General features: G+C 43.9%; 1 protein-coding gene across 1 annotated transcript; it reads left to right on the top strand.

Moving 5' to 3' along the window:
• The first annotated feature begins 9,878 nt into the window (after window positions 1-9,878).
• KCNE4 (potassium voltage-gated channel subfamily E regulatory subunit 4) lies at window positions 9,879-14,823 on the top strand. The gene is made up of 2 exons (XM_084842025.1): window positions 9,879-9,915; window positions 12,103-14,823. The coding sequence occupies exon 2, from the start codon at window positions 12,129-12,131 to the stop codon at window positions 12,630-12,632; it is 504 nt and encodes a 167-aa protein (XP_084698151.1). The 5' UTR covers window positions 9,879-9,915; window positions 12,103-12,128; the 3' UTR covers window positions 12,633-14,823.
• The last annotated feature ends 1,718 nt before the right edge of the window (window positions 14,824-16,541 follow it).

Raw genomic sequence — 16,541 nt, forward strand, 5'->3', positions numbered from 1 at the left:
CTCCCACTGCCCTTTCCTTTCACACTGATCATAAACAGATTGCTTCAGAGAAGGCTAACAGAGGTCTGTGTACACAACGCCACACTCAGCTACACGCACAGAGTCCTGGGCCCAGTGGGAACTGAATGGGGACCAGCATCTCATGGATTAAGCAAACCCTGAGGGCTGATGTCATTAATCCTCTTTGACTCACTAGATAGAATCTGGCAAATGAAATATACCATGAGGAGAATGGTATTTTCCAAAGGGTTAATGCTGCATTTTTCACAGCAAAGCAGGCGGAAGAATCAGAGCTTTTCAGCTCCCTGGGGAAAATGTTTGCTTTAGCTCAGGTTGGGTAGCAACAATGTATATTGGCAAGTTTCTTATCTTTTTGGAAAGACCATAGGATGGGAGGAAGCATAGATTTATTAGGGAGGGGAGGGCTGATGAACAAGTGGATCTTCCTTGTGATGGGTGGTAGCCATTTAGAGCTCCTTCACACGGAGCTTTTATCCTGTGATTGCGATTGCGCCTTCATGGAAGTTTGTGGGCCCTTTACATGACGCCGCGATCATTCAAGGCGTCTCCTGCACTAAATGCCCCTTGTTCTGTTTTTAAATAGATTGCAGATAATGAGCTATCAAATTACCCCATTGTGTTCCGCTTCAGTTTCCTCCAAGAAAAGAGGAAAAGCGACAGGAAGAGGAGTGAGATCAATGAAAGATAATGGAAGACTCAGATACATGGAGAAGGCGGGGGAAGGGGTGGGGGAAAGGAAGTATGTGAAAAAGAGAGTCGTGATCCTGCTTTTAAAATGGAAGCAGAAAGCCCCCTTTTAAATGCAGGATTTTAGGCTGGTGTACAGATGCCCTTGGTAAAGACAGTCTATTTGTCTTCCAGTACCATCTTCCCTAGTCTGGGGTACTGCTAGATCCATCATTGTCACTGGAGGCCCAAGTGGCCGCAGTGGCTCTGAGTGCCTTTTATCAGCTTCAGCCTCTCCTGGACAGGGATAGTTTGGCCACAGTGGTTCAGGCACTAGTAACTTCAAGACTGGATTACTGCAACTTGCTCTATGTAGGGCTGCCCTTGAGGCTGGGCTGGAAGCTGGAGCCAGTGTAGCATGCAGCAGCTTGGCTGTTATCAGGAGCTGCCCCTTTTCAGCATGCAACTCCTTTGCTGAGGGAACAGCACTGGCTGCCTATTCTCTACCAGGCTCAATTTAAGGTCTTAGTACTATTGTACAAAGCCCTAAACAACTGTGGACCAGGATACCCGAGACAGCGCCTTCTTCCTTACCAACCTGCCCAGTCACTGAAGTAATCAGAAGGTGTGTTCCTGGTGGTTCTAAATGGATCCATGGCCCGGCTGGGGTCCACCAGGAAAACAGACTTCAGCGTGGTGGCCCCCTTCCTGTGGAACTCCCTGCCTTTGGAGGTCAGACAGGCACCAACGTTGTGTTGCTTTCGGCACCTCCTGAAGACCTTATTTCGAGAGGCCTTTCTTGAGTGACCAGCTTCAGTTTATTAAGTTCAGAATCTTTTTTTTTTAATGTTTTAATTGTTTTAATATGGTGTTTTATTCTTTTATCTTCTTGTTCGCCACTCTGAAATCTTTGATGTGGGGCAGTATATACATTTTATAAATAAATACATACATACATACATACATACATACTCTAATCTGGGCTGGCCCTACCATAAGGAAAAATGAGTCAGCTGCCTTGGTTAGCTGTTTTTTTGACATTAAGAAAGGGCAGAAAATGGTTAATTATTTAATTTACTATTATTGCATTTTTACCATCAGTTAGCGGGAATGGTTCCTGTAGGATTTTCTACTCTAGTTGTCAAAATAACTTGACTGGCCTTATGTATCCTGCACCTTGATGGGATAGGGGGAGGACAATCATATGATGCTCAGCCTCAGGCAGCTAAACGTTTTTAACCAGATCTTGTTATTATTCTAGGAAGCAAAATTTATCTAGAATGGTTAGTGCTCTTTCTCACATGCTCATAATGTAGGGAATCTGGACCACTGTTGGCTAACCCCTACAATGTGTCCATGCTGGATGTTTCTTTGTTTGTTCATTACATTTATATCCCTCCTTTTCCGCCAAGGGCCCAAGGCAGTGTACATGATCCTCCTCCTCTCCACTTTATCCTCACAATAACATTGCGAGGTAAGTTAGGCTGAGAGTCGGTGACTGGCCCAAAGTCGCCCAGGGAGCTTCATGGCCAAGCAGGGACTTGAACCCAGGTCTCCCCAGTCCCACATTCTAACCATTGTGCCACACTGGATTGTGATATGTGTGCCTTGTAGGTGGCGCCAAGAATCATCTACTTTCCCCCCTAGTTATATGGGTAAATGCAGAGGTGGTCAACTTTGGGGGCATATGTGCTACAAGTCAGATCCAAAGTATGAGGTCATACCACAGTAGTATGTACTACAGAATGAATACAGCCTTCATCATGCTCTGGTGTAGTTTTGCCTCTAGTCAACTGAGGGGAAGATCAGTGTAGTAGCCTGAGTGTCGGCAGGTGTGCCTGACAGTGATTTACCAGAGACAGGTACCAGGAAGAAGAGACTGTCCCTGATAATAGAGACAGCTGGAATGGATGATGTGGAAAGAAAAGTTCCTAGACTCTTGAGAAATATCCATGCACCCACTATGTGAACCAGGTCTCCTTCATCGAAGTACAAGCAATTACATAAATGCATGATCCACACGGACATTACTCAGCATTTCTTATCTATCCATTCATTCTGTTTGTATCCCACACTTCCTCTGGGGGTATTCAGAGCAGTGACTTCGCCTCACAGCAACCCATTGAGGCAGGTCAGTCTGAGTGAAATGTATTGCTCAAGGCTGCTCAGTAAATTTTTGAATCAAATAGAGAACTGAAAAAGGGGTTCAGAGCCAAGGGCTTTCCACATCCTAACCCACCTTTTCTGCCATTATAATTGGGCCAATATTTTGCTTCAGGAGGGAACATTATGGAACAGATGGGATTCTTGTTTTTCTTTCTCACTCTCTGTATGCCATATCAGATCAACATTTATGAATGAGGAGGGGGAGCAGAAGGAAAGAAAGGAGTATTCCCAGCTGGTCTATAACCACATGAATTATGCCAAAGAGTTCTCAGCATAGCTGACTACATCTGTTTTTTGTTTCAGCCGGGTAGCTAGAAAAGCTATTGTAGCAATTTGCTTGCCACCAGGGAAAAAAGTGGCAGTATTTGTTTGCTTTTTGATTGCTATTTATTCAGACAATGGCAGTGTATGGGGGCCTGAAACTGGACTTTCCGTGCTGGGGCTAATTTCCGGGAAGTCAGAAAATTCACTGGGTTAGGCGAACCTTTGGTGGTTTATCGAATGTTTACCCATCTCTGTTGCTATCTGGGGTGGGGCGGGGGGTGGGGGTGAAAAACCAGATATGATATAGTTAAGTCAACAGTAAAGATAGTGTTATGAGACTTAGACGATGGGGGAAAACCCCCCACATACAGACTTGGCAAAGCAATGCTGCAGGCAAATGTTTTTGTATCAAATCCCAGTGGACATTAATACAACATCAGCTCCGGAGCTATTGTATGGGAATGTGTGATGAGGGGATAAAATCAATTGTTTGAGGACAAAGCCATGTTGGTTTCAAGTGATGGGAAGGCCGTTCTTTCAGTCTTTATGTCTCTATTTTATTTTTTTTAAGTAGATGTGAACTTCTTCTTTTTTTGAGTTGGTAAAACATGCTTGTTTAACCTTTTAAAAAAAGAGCCAAGACCTGGCTGGGAAATATTCAGACCTTATCATAGTGGAGCCTTCAACATCCCAGGGCCCCATCTACATGGCACCGCTTTGCCCCCCCCATCACAACTGTGCAACAATGCGGCTTTGAATCATCATGCCCTGCGATACACTTGCGATGTACTGCGTGCTTCCCTAAGAGACTCACTGTGCCCTTTTTTTGCCATTATACTGAAATGCGCAACTGTGAAGTCCCATGAGTGTGCGGGCACAAAACTTCACTGGCTGGTTTATATTTGAGGGGCTCTGCTGTGTCTTTCTGACCCTGTTTTAGGTAAAAATTGGGTATTCTGTGCTCCTTCATTTCCGCACCATCAGTTTGTGAGTTCCCCAGCCTGAGACTCTTACGGTTCACATTCACAAGCGTGAGCACTACGTGCCTAGCCATCACCCCGAAATGGTGGCCAGATCAATGTTGTTCCTCCCCCAAGACCCCTCCGCCCCTTGGGTACTGAGTCTAAAAGCAACCGTTGCGAAGATACAAAGCTGCAAAAATGTGCAAAAGTGTGATTAAATAGATGAAAACACTCCTCTGTGCCTCTGTAACTGTGCAGCTGGGAAGGGACGGGGGAGCAAAGGCGCATCACAGAGTGATGCAGGCACTATGCCACGCCCACTGTATGATAGGAAGACAGGTCAGGGAAGTAACAGATGGCCTGCAACCACAGGGGAACCCGCAGCAACCTCCCCCCCCAATTGCAGTAAAACGACTCCTTGGGACTCCGCTTTTCTGGGCGAAAACCACGGATGGCTGCGAAGTCGCAACTATATCATCTATCATGAGGGACCTCAACTCGCACCCACCCTGGAGTAAAAGCCTGGTGTAGATGGGGCCCCAGTGAGAAGCTGAAATGTCTTTCCACATAAACATCCCTGAGAGCTCTTCAGTAGGCATGGCTGATTCAGGATTATTTTCACATTTTGGGCCCAGATTACTCTATATGCTTTTGGGATGGATTATGTGATGTGCAATTTCAGTAAATAGAAAAGGCAGCATTGTGGCAGAGAGTGAGTGATTACGTTTGCTCAGTGGAAAAAAGAATGAACATAAACATCTGCCAAATTGCTGTCTAGATTTTACTTTTGTTAAACTTTAATGCCTCAAGTAATTTGTTCTTTTAAGGCAGTGGGTAATACAAATGATAAAGCATGTAAGTCAAGACAAGGGAAAAACAGAGCAGAAAAGAACTTATCATAACCCAGATACTTACATAGAAAAGAAATGCTTTCACTGGCAGTCATCTGGATGAACTCTTGGTTGGCTTCTACGTTAGCTGTTTTGTCTGGAACGGTCATTCTTTATTCATTCACTTTTTAGACAGAATCCTGACATTGTTGCCAGCCTGTTGCATCCCACTATTTTCTTTATTGTCTTCCTATCTTTTTTCCAGACAAAATTTGTGGCAATTAACACAAAAAATTAAAATGCAGTTGCAGCAGTAGCCTGTTCAGTGTGGCAAAGCACGGCTTTTCTGGACTACTGTGCTTTTAACTGAAAACTCCTTCCTTGTGCCTTTTGTCCCTTCTATTATTTCCTATTGAGTGTAGCAGCAGGATTATGGAAGAATAGCCTCTTAATTTGAATAGGCACTCAATTACCTTGAATATACATCGCTATTTCTGTGGAGCCCCCCTCCCCTCCCCCACCAAGTCTTTCACCTGGTTGGTTCTGGTTTTGACAACAGATAATAGCACATTGGAAAGGCAAAATCTCTCAGTGGCAAGGATTTTATTGCACAGTACAACCAATTATTACCCGTGCCTTAACTGTCCTTCTGAAAATAACTAGTAATAAATATGGTAATTTATATTTATCCAACAAGTAAACAATCTGCTTCTCCCTGGGCAAAGTGGGCACAAATTATATTGAATTGGTAGTGACCAGAAGCAGTTCCCCTCCAAACAGTTTATGTAACAGGCCTGATATGCTGTCCATCTGCTTATTATGGACGCCTCGTTATATCAGATAAAAACTGTTGATGGTGATCATAGCTGCCAAAGAAAAGATTGCAATTGTATGATCTACTGCTATGCCCAGTTCTCTGAGTGGTGAGAAATTTTTAAGGGTGCAGTGCTTGCCCAAGTTTGGTTTACTTGTCAGAATCAGGCCACTAGAGACTTACTGGCATTTTGTAATATTTGTGTTTGTTTACAAATATACAGGTTAAGCACAGATGGAAGTACAGCATTAAGCACTCTGACAGATGGCCCAATGTTCACTGCACCCCCATCAGATTTCCAGGGGGCCATCCAGCATCTTTAGATTCTTGCAGTAAGCAAGTCACCTCTCTCAGAGTCTCTTCACTCTCACTCTGTCTGCCTTTCTCCAAAACTGCTGTTTCTTCAGATGGCTACTGGATCACCTCACCAATTGCTGCAGGGCTGGGGAACCTCTTTCAGCTTGAGGGCCAAATTCAGTTTTGGAGAAGCTCTTGGAAGCTGCATTCCAGTCGTGGGTGGGGCTGAAGGCAAAGTGGGTGGAGCCAACCCTCCCAAGGTATATTGTAGCTTTTGTTACGTATTCTAGGGGGTACTGTGGGTTAGTTATTGCTTTTGAACCTCTGAGCAAATGGCCAAGCTGAACGGGTGGTACAGACAACAAAAGATGCCCTGAAGCGGATTGTGGGAGGAGACCAGCCAACACACTTGCCAGGTTTCTCGTTGCTCAACATGTTATTCCTTGTGCAACAACAGGAGTCAGTCCTACAGAGTTAGTTATGGGGAGGCATCCAAAAATTTGTCTTGACCGTCTCTACCCAGATTTAGCTGAAGACTTACAAAGCAAACGGGAGCAAGCTCTGGATGCTGCCTTCTCAGCTTCTACCCTCTGTTCATTTGCCCCACAAGATCAGGTGTTTGCTGGGAACTATGGTGCTGGACCAAGGTGAGTTCCTTCCTCTATCATTGCAGTCACTAGACCTGTGTCATACAAGGTCCAGTGTGCAGATGGGTCGGTGTGGCATTGCCACGTTGACAAGTTGAGAGCGCTGTGGCCAGCATGGGTTGGCATCAGCAGAGGTAGCTGCTGAAGATCTGTCTGGAACTGATATATTTCTCTCATTGCCAGCTGAAGCACCAGAACCACTAAATGATGGGAGCAATACTCCTTCCTTACCTACAGCTGTTACTGAAAGGAAGTCATTTGAACAATCTGCACCTACTAGTCGACTGCAGAGACCATGCTGTGAAAGGGTTCCTCTTCATTGGTTGAAAATCTATGATAGCTAAGGGAAGGAATGTTATGTAGTCTACGGGGTACTGTGGGTTAGTTATTGTTTTGAACCTTGGCAGCTCCTGTATTCCTGGGAGTAGCAACAGTGGGTGGAGCTTCTGCTAAGTTGTCACTTCTGTGTGTGCTGAATAAAGAACAGTTGTGTTTGAGGCCCACTGATTCCTGCAGTCATTCCTACTCCCAATACAACATATTTGTTTCACAGAGATTAAATAATTAGATTTTTCTCTGTGTTTGCACTGTGTTAAACCAGTCCTATGAACAGTTCAAATAAATTTATCCAGATCACAGCTCTGCATGTTCTGGTTCAATTCACTCTCTTCATGGTGTTCCAGGAGAAGATGAAACTGATCTCAGCTTGATCTCTTTTTTTTTCTTTTTCTTCACAATTTGTTTCGTTAAAATCACAGTAAAAAGATAAATTAAAAAAATTGATCTTGGCATGCATTGAGCCATTCAGAAGACCAGGTGAACATGCACAGGTTGACTGGAAAAGTCTATTTGGGTTGACTTTCCTATGCAAAGATATATAACATCAAAAATGTCTGTGGAGCTGCCCTATGAAAACAGCTGTGGGCCAAAACAGACATGACTTTAAATCCACATCTAGCAGCTACATCTTTTTCCCCCATTATTACTTTAGAGTAGGCAGAGGGGGCCCAATCCAGATCTTAAAAGCCCCCTTACCCTCCACACTAGAGTCCCAGTCCAGATCATCCCCTTTGTACCTACTCTAGTGTTAAAATAGTAAATAAAAATTAAAAAATGGGGGGGGGAGATGTTGCTGCTATATGCTGACTTAAAGTAGTGTCTGTTTTGGTCTTGAGTGGGAGGACAGTTAGGTGACCAGAGGCTCTTCCAGATGATGGCTCCATCGCCCTGCCTCATTCACGGAATTTCACAGAGGATCCAGCTGACGATGTCTTCCACTCACAACCCTCCTGTGGCTTCCCAATGCTTCTCCTGTCTTTTTTCTTACTGCAGAAAATCTGTTAAGGGGAAAAAAATGTGAAATTGGTGCAGAGTGGCTTCTGATTGGTAGTGCTCGGAGCCCTCCATCTGGAAGCACCCAGAAGACAGCACCAGCAGCTTTGCTCTTTGCTACAGTCTCTATAGAGATTGCCAGACTGAAATACTAGCTTCCTGTAAGACATTCACGGACTGCATACCGTTTACAGTATGATTGCTCCCAGGGGCAGCTTGACCCAGGTTGGCGCTACAATCCAAAGCACAATCTGATGCCCACTTCATGGAGAGTAAAATACCATTTAAATCAGAGGGATTTATATTTGCACTTCACATCAGGGGGCGGTGTAAAGGGCTGTGTGTATCTTGCTGAAAAGCGGAAAGGCATGGTATGGGCGGCAAGGGGTGGGGGACAGACTCAGAGTTCCCATCCCCGTCGCAGGTTTGGCCTACCTGCAGAAGACAGCTACACCATTGGATCATGGGTCACAGCAGGCTGCTGCCTGGTTCTAAGCCTTCCCCAAACCTGTTCCTCTCTGGATGGTTTGGACTATAACTCCCATCATCCTAAACCATCGGCTATGCTGGCTGAGGCTGGTGAGGACACCAGGTTGGGGAAGGCTGCTTTAAGCTACAGTGCCATATAGCTCACCTACAACCAGGGTGGCCACTTAGGGCATTTCTACATGAGGCTTTTATCCCGCACCTTTACTGAGGCTTCTACTTCCAGATTCTTTGCGGGATTAAGGTCGCATCATTTATACATTTCCCCGCCCCAGGCGTTTTCTTTCTCTGCCTTTCTATGTATTCCATTACACAACCACTAGGTGGCACTGTGGTATATCAGAATTGTGCAAATACAGCAGGGTTTCATGCCCCCATTCACAGAAATACCAGACTTTCCTCATTATAAAAAAACTTGCTATAATGGATGCAGAGCATGGGAGAGGCCCTGGAGGAGGATGACATCGTGTAAGGGTCCTGCAAACTACCGTGAGTGAGAAATCACGAGTGCACAATAAAAGTCTAGTGTAGGAAAGGCTCTTACACATAGCCAAAAGAGAGGAAATGTGTCACTACAAAAGAGGACACAAATCTGCATAAACTTTGCATATGCTAATTTATTTGTAGAGATGCAAATTGAGAACAAAATTAATGTCATTTAAATAGAAATACAATATATCTCACCATATGGGAAAGAACGTGGCGGGGTGAGCTGTGTGCCTGCTCAGCGTGCTGCCCAGGCGCTAACAGTGCATGGGCAGCTTCAAGGCCCCTTCTGCCCTCCCTTGTTATAATACTTTATCTTTAAATTAGACTTGGCCTGGACAACCCTTCAAATAGAGGATGCCTTCAAACAGAAGACAATCCTCTGGCATCCTTTCAAACAGAGGACTGTCCTCTGTAAAGTAGGGCACATGGCCATCCTATCATGGCCAGGACAATTGCAGAGTCAGAAGAAAACAAAAACTCTTGCACATGGCCATGAAAGGATCTTTTTTTGCCCCCTATTTGCTCTTGCTGTATTGCCTGGTAAAGCTTCTTTAGCCATTGGCAGGACTTGTCCCTATATATAAAAACGGCTTTCAGCACAAGCTGCATCATTCATCATTGGCATGTGTGTGTGCCTGAGAGTAGTGTTCATGTCCAAACTCTCTGGCACTGGCTTTTGTTTAGGAAAGAGTAACTCAGCATTCCCACCCTTTTTCGTTTTACAGAGGTGTCAGGAATCCAAGCAGTTAAACTGCAAGCTTTTGAGTTCATGCACTGACTCCAGCCTGAAGCTATTGTAAACTCTGGGTCACATGACGAAACTTTTCTTCAGAGGCTATTAATTCTGGCAGCAGCCGGAGAAAGTTTCAGTACTCAGAAATCTGGCAGATGAAACAGTCTTCTTGGAGCATTGGGAAGCACAAAATTATTTGCAGACTCACGTAAGTTGTTTGAAGTCTCTTTCTTTGCTTCATTGCACTGGATATAACAACACTTTCTTCGTCATTGTTTTCCATGGTACAACACTGATAAGCTATAGAAATTAACACAACTTCAGCTCAATAAGCTTGTCTGATCCTAAGCTTCTGTCCCCAACTTCCTGCCTCTCATATTTATGTATTTCTTGTATTTTAGGATTGCTTTTCCTGCTTTTGTTAATTCATGACATACTCTGTCTTTGGTGCCACTGATGCATGATCTTGAGAAAAAAATTAAAAAACTGCTAGGTAGAAAGCTAAGTATGTGAAGTTCTATGTATTTTCAGAAGAAACGGAACTATTCTGAAGAGTCATATGATCATTGGCATTATACTATTTGGCATTTAGATTTTTGGTGATTAAACCACTTCATACACTTTGTCTCAGCAATTCATGCAAGGATCTGGGAAGAACAGCAAGTATTATTACCCCCCACCCCCATAACAGATAGGGGTACTGAGGCTGCAAGATAGCAACTTACCTAGGGCTCTGAGAGAGTTAATGACTATGGTGAGCTTTGAACCAGGGACTTCCCAGTTCATATTCCTAGACCACAGTACTATAGGAGTGGCACATTTCAGGCTTGTGGGATCTAGGATAGTGCTGTGCTGAACATTTGTCCCACATTTTTTTGACCATTCTCATTCAATTTAATAGAAAATAAATTGCTTTCAAAAAGAAATTCAAAGGAGAAGAAATTTCGGAGAAATTCTCATGGGTTGGGTTTCATAGAATAGTAGGGTTGGAAGGGCCTATAAGACCATCGAGTCCAACCCCCAGTTCTTGTAGGGGTTGGTTTGGGGTTCTTGGGCTTACCTTACTTATGAGGTGGCTGAGGAGTGTGGAGTGTCCTGTCTGTCATTGTATAATAATCTCTGTGGCAGCTTCCTGCAGCTCAGTTAAAGCCATCATGAGGGAGACCTCATGAGGCAATTCCTCCCATGGGTTTTTTTCAGTTCAGGAAGTGCAGGTGGTCTGGGAGGCTGCAAAGCAATGAAAAAAATGTGTAATCGAGAGAGAAAAAACACACAGCACCCTTGGCCACCTTGCAGGGATTAGGTAAGCTCAAAAATACTACCTCTGCCTCAGAAAAGTGGAAGCCTCAACACAGTTGATGCTGTTGCCACTTACAGAAGCAGTGCAATAAACCAAAACCCCTCAGGAAAAAAGAAAGAACCTGTGCTACAACCCCTGCCAATAGTGAGTCCTATCTGTGAGAAACTGTTGGAGAATGTCTCCTCACCTAGGAGAAATTTGGCGCAATTGTCCCCCCAATTTCTCTGCCCACAAATAGGCTGGGGAATTCTGAGAGGCCATTTGTGCACAGCTCCAATCTAGAACCCTGAGATCTACCGATTGGAGCCTGGAGGAAAAAGTTATGGGGTGAGGCAGATGAGGCTTTTATTGTGCAATTGCCCTACCTCATTCACCAAAATTTACAGGGCGGGGGGGAGGTCAGAGGATGATGTCTTCCATTTGTAACCCTCATTGATCTGCAGCAAATCATCCAGAGATCTACCTGTAGATCCCAATCTACCTTCTACTCACCCTTGGTGTACTAACAAGCTCTCATAGAATTGAAGAGCTGCAAGAGACACATGTATCATGAAGGGCTGGACCACAGCATAGTGGCAGAGCCCATGCTTTGCATGTGGACAGCCCCAGATTCACTTCCTGGAATCTCCAGTTAAAAAGGATCAGGTAGCAGGGGATGTGAAAGACCACTGCCTGAGGCCCTGGGGAGCAACTGCCAGTCAGAGTAGACAATCCTGAGCTAGATGGATTAATAGTCTGACCTGGTCTGAGGCAGCTTCCTAGGTTCATTGCGACTAATCTCCAGTAAAACCTCCTTCCTTAAATGTTCCTACTCTGTTATGGGTGCAATCCTATGCATGTTCAGACAGAAAAAAGTCCTACAACTCCCAGCATGCCCCAGCCAGCTATGCTGGTGGGGGATGCTGGGAGTTGTAGGACTCTTTTTTCTGTCTGAACATGCATAGGATTGCACCCTAAATTGCTTTTCTGTCCAGAATGTTAGTGCATCTCAAATGGAAATCACGGATTACCTGTTCACATCTGTCTGGGATTAATTTTTGCTTTTCAAGATTTGATTTTCTGCTTTTTCATGCCTAAACCCATTTCCTCTTACAGGTTCTGACTCTCCACAGAGAGCTTTGATGTTCACAATGGATCATCCCAACATGACCCAGCCCATGCTTGCTGCCGGTCCTGCTGCTTCCACTCTTGAGAAGGGTGGAGGGAATGGGAATGAATACTTTTATATCCTGATCGTGATGTCCTTCTATGGGATCTTCCTAATGGGAATCATGTTGGGCTACATGAAGTCTAAGAGGAAAGAAAAGAAATCCAACCTCCTGCTGCTCTACCAAGATGAGGAGAGGGAGTGGGGACAAGCCATCAAGCCCCTGCCAACCGTCTCAGGACTGAGGTCTGTCCAGATTCCCATGATGTTCAGCATGCTGCAAGAGAGCATGGCCCCAGCTCTCTCCTGCACTCTCTGCTCCATGGAAGGCAGCAGTGTGAGTGAGACTTCCTTGCCAGATGTTCACCTCACCATTCAGGAGGAAGTGGCTGATGGTGAACTGGGGGAAACTGCCGAAGCGGCTCTCCTCGACGACAGCAGCGAAGGATCTTCGGAAAGCATCCATCAGAATTCCTAGCATTTTCAGGTCCTGGAGATGCAGCATCTTTTGAATAGAGTAGAACTGAAGGCTGACAATTCCCTGTTTTTGGCTCCTGCCTTGATTCATCTACCACTAGGGATGAAAGTGGTGGCTATGATGTTGCCAGAAGCAGGAAGGAGAGGTAGCAAACACACACATAATGTATAATAGAATGTCTTTGTTATTAAGGGTGCAGGGAAAATTTCTCCCCTGCCAAAATACCTTTGCATAGGCTCTGTTTGCTTCAAAATGTCTGGGAAGTAATTGAGAATCTCTAAGCAACCGTTTTGTGAATGACCTGTGTTTCGACAAGCCAGCCTCATGGACTTGTGCTTATGAATATTTTACCCTATAAAACTGCAGAATTCCTTGAGGAGGCTTCCCAAATCTAAAAGTGACTGGTTAAGAAGAGGGTTTTTCCTTGGAAATGTGATCACCGAGGACAGAAATAATGCCATGCAAAAGGAAGGTCTTTGTTCAATCAATGGCTAAGCAGAAGCACACTTGAATGAATTCTTAATTCTCAGATATGTGGGAATACATAGGCTCGTGTGGGTATATCTGACTAAAAGTTGTTTTTCCGGGCCAGAGTGGTATGAACAACAATGAAAGAAAAAAGCAACATGCATTTACATCAGGAGAGACTGTGGTCACAATTCATGGAGCCATTCAACCTCCTTTCATTTGAATGGCATTGAAGGGGGGCGGGGGCAACCCAGTGAAATGGGGTGAGTCTCTACAGCAGTTCCCCATGGCTTCTAATTCTGCAAAAGCAAATGAAGATCACGATAGGTTTGCATCTGTCATTTTGCATGTGATGCATGCATTTCTATATACTGATTTGTTACAAATAATATTTGCCCCCAGGCAATGACTGTGGTTCCATTCAGACATCATACCCAAATGCGAATTAGAACCCAAACCATACTTAAAGCTTCTAAATGAGCTTTCCCCAACCTGTCATCCTTGAGATGTGTTGGATCACAACTGCCACCAGCCATGCTGGGTGTGAATGATGGAAGTTGTAGTCCAACATGTCTGGAGGGACCCAGGTTGGGGAAGGATGTTCTAAAGAGATGAGGTGAGTCAGGATTTAGAGCTGCTTGTCTGCTTTTGTTTTCCATCAGCTCAGTGTTCCTCTTTCTTCTATGGTGCAGGGGCCTCTGGACATGGAATATGACCTGCTAACTGCCAATTGAGACATGAAACTAAACCATCATTAGCCCAAAACATGGTTTGCAAATGCACTTCAAAAGCATGATTTCCGATTCTAGTTTGCTGGCTGATTGCAAACCGTAGTTTTGCAGATGCTGTGCCAAAGCTATACTTAAGCTTTTTTGGACTGCACTTTGGCATGATGTCTGGACTGAACTGAGCTCTGTGTGTGTTTTATTAGTACTCATGCACTGCTAGTTAAGCTGTCATGTGATTTTCATAAAGGTTATAACACTGAATCAGAGAGAGATTATGCTCCGCATTTGACAATAACATCTATGTTTGGGTTGGTCCTGTAAGCATGAGAACAGAAACGTTGCCAAAATGCCTTGTTGGGTTTTCTGAGTTAAATAGCACGGGAACACGTTCATTGCCATGGGATACAGTCTGGGAAAACAGAGCATGAAAAGGAAACAGGCACAAATGAGGCAGAAGCCCCACTTTTTACTTCCATTTTAAGAACTCTGCTCCAAATTCAGTATGAATGGGGCTAATGTAATGCCATGGATCAAAGAGAATTGTCACTCCATCTTTCTGATGTCACAGGGGCTAGTTTTATTTATAGACAGGCTCCATTGTTCATTGATGACTGGCTGCAAATCTCATTAAAAGCAATGGGAATATTTTTATTGACTCTGCTGAGCAACCCGTGAGCACAAACTTTCAGTTACTTTATCCCAACAGGGGCTGTTCTACGTTTTCAAAGAAGCCAAATTACTTTTGGCGTTTTGCCTGGAATCACTTGAATCCTGAAACTTTCCAACTTGGACTGACATTTGAGTTGTCACGTTTTCCATTGCTGTATTGTTATTTCTTTTATTTGAATACAAATCTTTGTGACTCTCCTCCTCCTCCTCCAAAGACTATTGTGTATATACTTTGATACCAAGTTGTATATATTTTGTCTTATGTATTTAAGTTTAACTGTTTCTTTCTGATTACACTAATTTTTATTTAAATAAAGAGATCACTTTTTGTGAATTTTATGTGGCATTGTCTCATTACTCCAAAGAGGCCTCTGTGATTTAGGGATTCCCTGGATCAAATCTCACCTCTGCCATGAATTCTACCTTCAGCAAGCCACTCTATTTCTTTCTCTCAAGCTCAGCATTCCCACTGCAATATGGGAATAAGGTTGTTGTAAGTATTACATGACAATAGCCTGGTTCACACATGATGCTAACTAGTGGTGGTATGGGTGGTTGGATTCTGGGTTGTCATGCTGTGTGAATGCAGCTGTGTTAACTATGGTTTGTTAACCATGAACAACCCAGGAAGAGAACCCATGATTTGTTGTTGGGTTGTGAACTCTGGGTTGGTTAAACCATGGGTTGTCGTTGAATGGACCCAAAACTATGGGTTGCTTCACCAGGTTGGAGAACTGGCCAGCAAGAGCAATAAAAAAAACCCAGCCACTCTCCATGCCAGTACTATAGCACCGCAGAGGAATTTTGGGATACAGAGTTTTTCTAGATGAGGCTGTTTAACCTGCTGTTTCTACTTCTGGTTTTGTTGCAGAATTAAGATTGGAGCTCTACATGAAGTTATTTTCCTTTCCTGCCTTTCTGTGTTTTCCGCTACATAACCTCTAGGTAGTGTGGTGGTATAGCAGAATAATGCAACTACACTGGTGGGGACTTTGTTTCAGGATGCCAAAAAATACTGGGGTTTCCCCACTTCAAAAAAATCCACGAAAGTGCTCTTAAAAACAGATGCTAAACTGGAGGGTTACGTTGTCGTCTGAACCACCTATAAACAAACATGAGTGACAAACAGTGAGTGCACAATAAGCTTTTCTAGCTTTTTGACTAAAAAAGCTTGCTGGGAGGGAGTGGGCAAAGGAAGAGGGAAACAAACAACCCAGGGATTTGTTGAATCATCTGCCAGAAAATCCCTGGGTAGGGCAACAAACCATGGCTTAAATAAACCATAGCCAATGTAGCTCAATCTTTTGGAACACTCAAAAGCACAATACAAAGTAGTAGGTATTTTAGTTTATTCAAGTTAGGGCTAAACTTGCCACTGAAAACTTTTAACAACTGAACCAAGTTGTCTGTTTTTGGTTGTACATGGTCACTAGACAGATGGGTTATTTGATGTCTGTATGGGCTTAATCATTTTACCACTATGAAGTCTTGCCGCATAAACTGATATTGTTCCTGTTTTAGAGATAAGTGACTGAGTAACAAAGAATCAGCAGGCCGATCCTTAAAGTGTTCCACTAGTACAAACTCTTTCAGTGTGAATGTGGAGTGGTGCTGTAGTTGAGCACTCTGAAGATTTGAGTCTATGCTGTGCTCAACAAGGTCAACTTGGAAGTCTGTGATGGAGCTGGGAAGTGAGCCCCAACCCCTTAGTTTCCAAGTAGCTGCCCTAATATCACTGGAATATTATTTATTTTGGGACTGAGCCTAACAAACATGAAAGATCTCCTTACATTTTCTTAGTGATGCCATTGACATGATAAGAACATAAACACTGCCATCTTCCGTCTATCGTTCTTCCAACAGAGGCCATCACTTGCACCAGTTTCGTAGCATCTGCTGGTCAAGCATACTAACTTTTAACACGAACATTGTGTTTTTTGGATATCAATGTCAGTAGTACGTAAGTTAAAATGGTCCATCCTTCCATATTAACTCTGTACCACCACCATCCAGTGGCTATCACAGATCCCGCTGGATCCCCTGA

Source organism: Heloderma suspectum, chromosome 3 (genome assembly GCF_057233095.1).
Source record: "Heloderma suspectum isolate Gila_16-S chromosome 3, 16-S_ref, whole genome shotgun sequence".
Lineage (NCBI taxonomy): Eukaryota > Metazoa > Chordata > Lepidosauria > Squamata > Helodermatidae > Heloderma > Heloderma suspectum.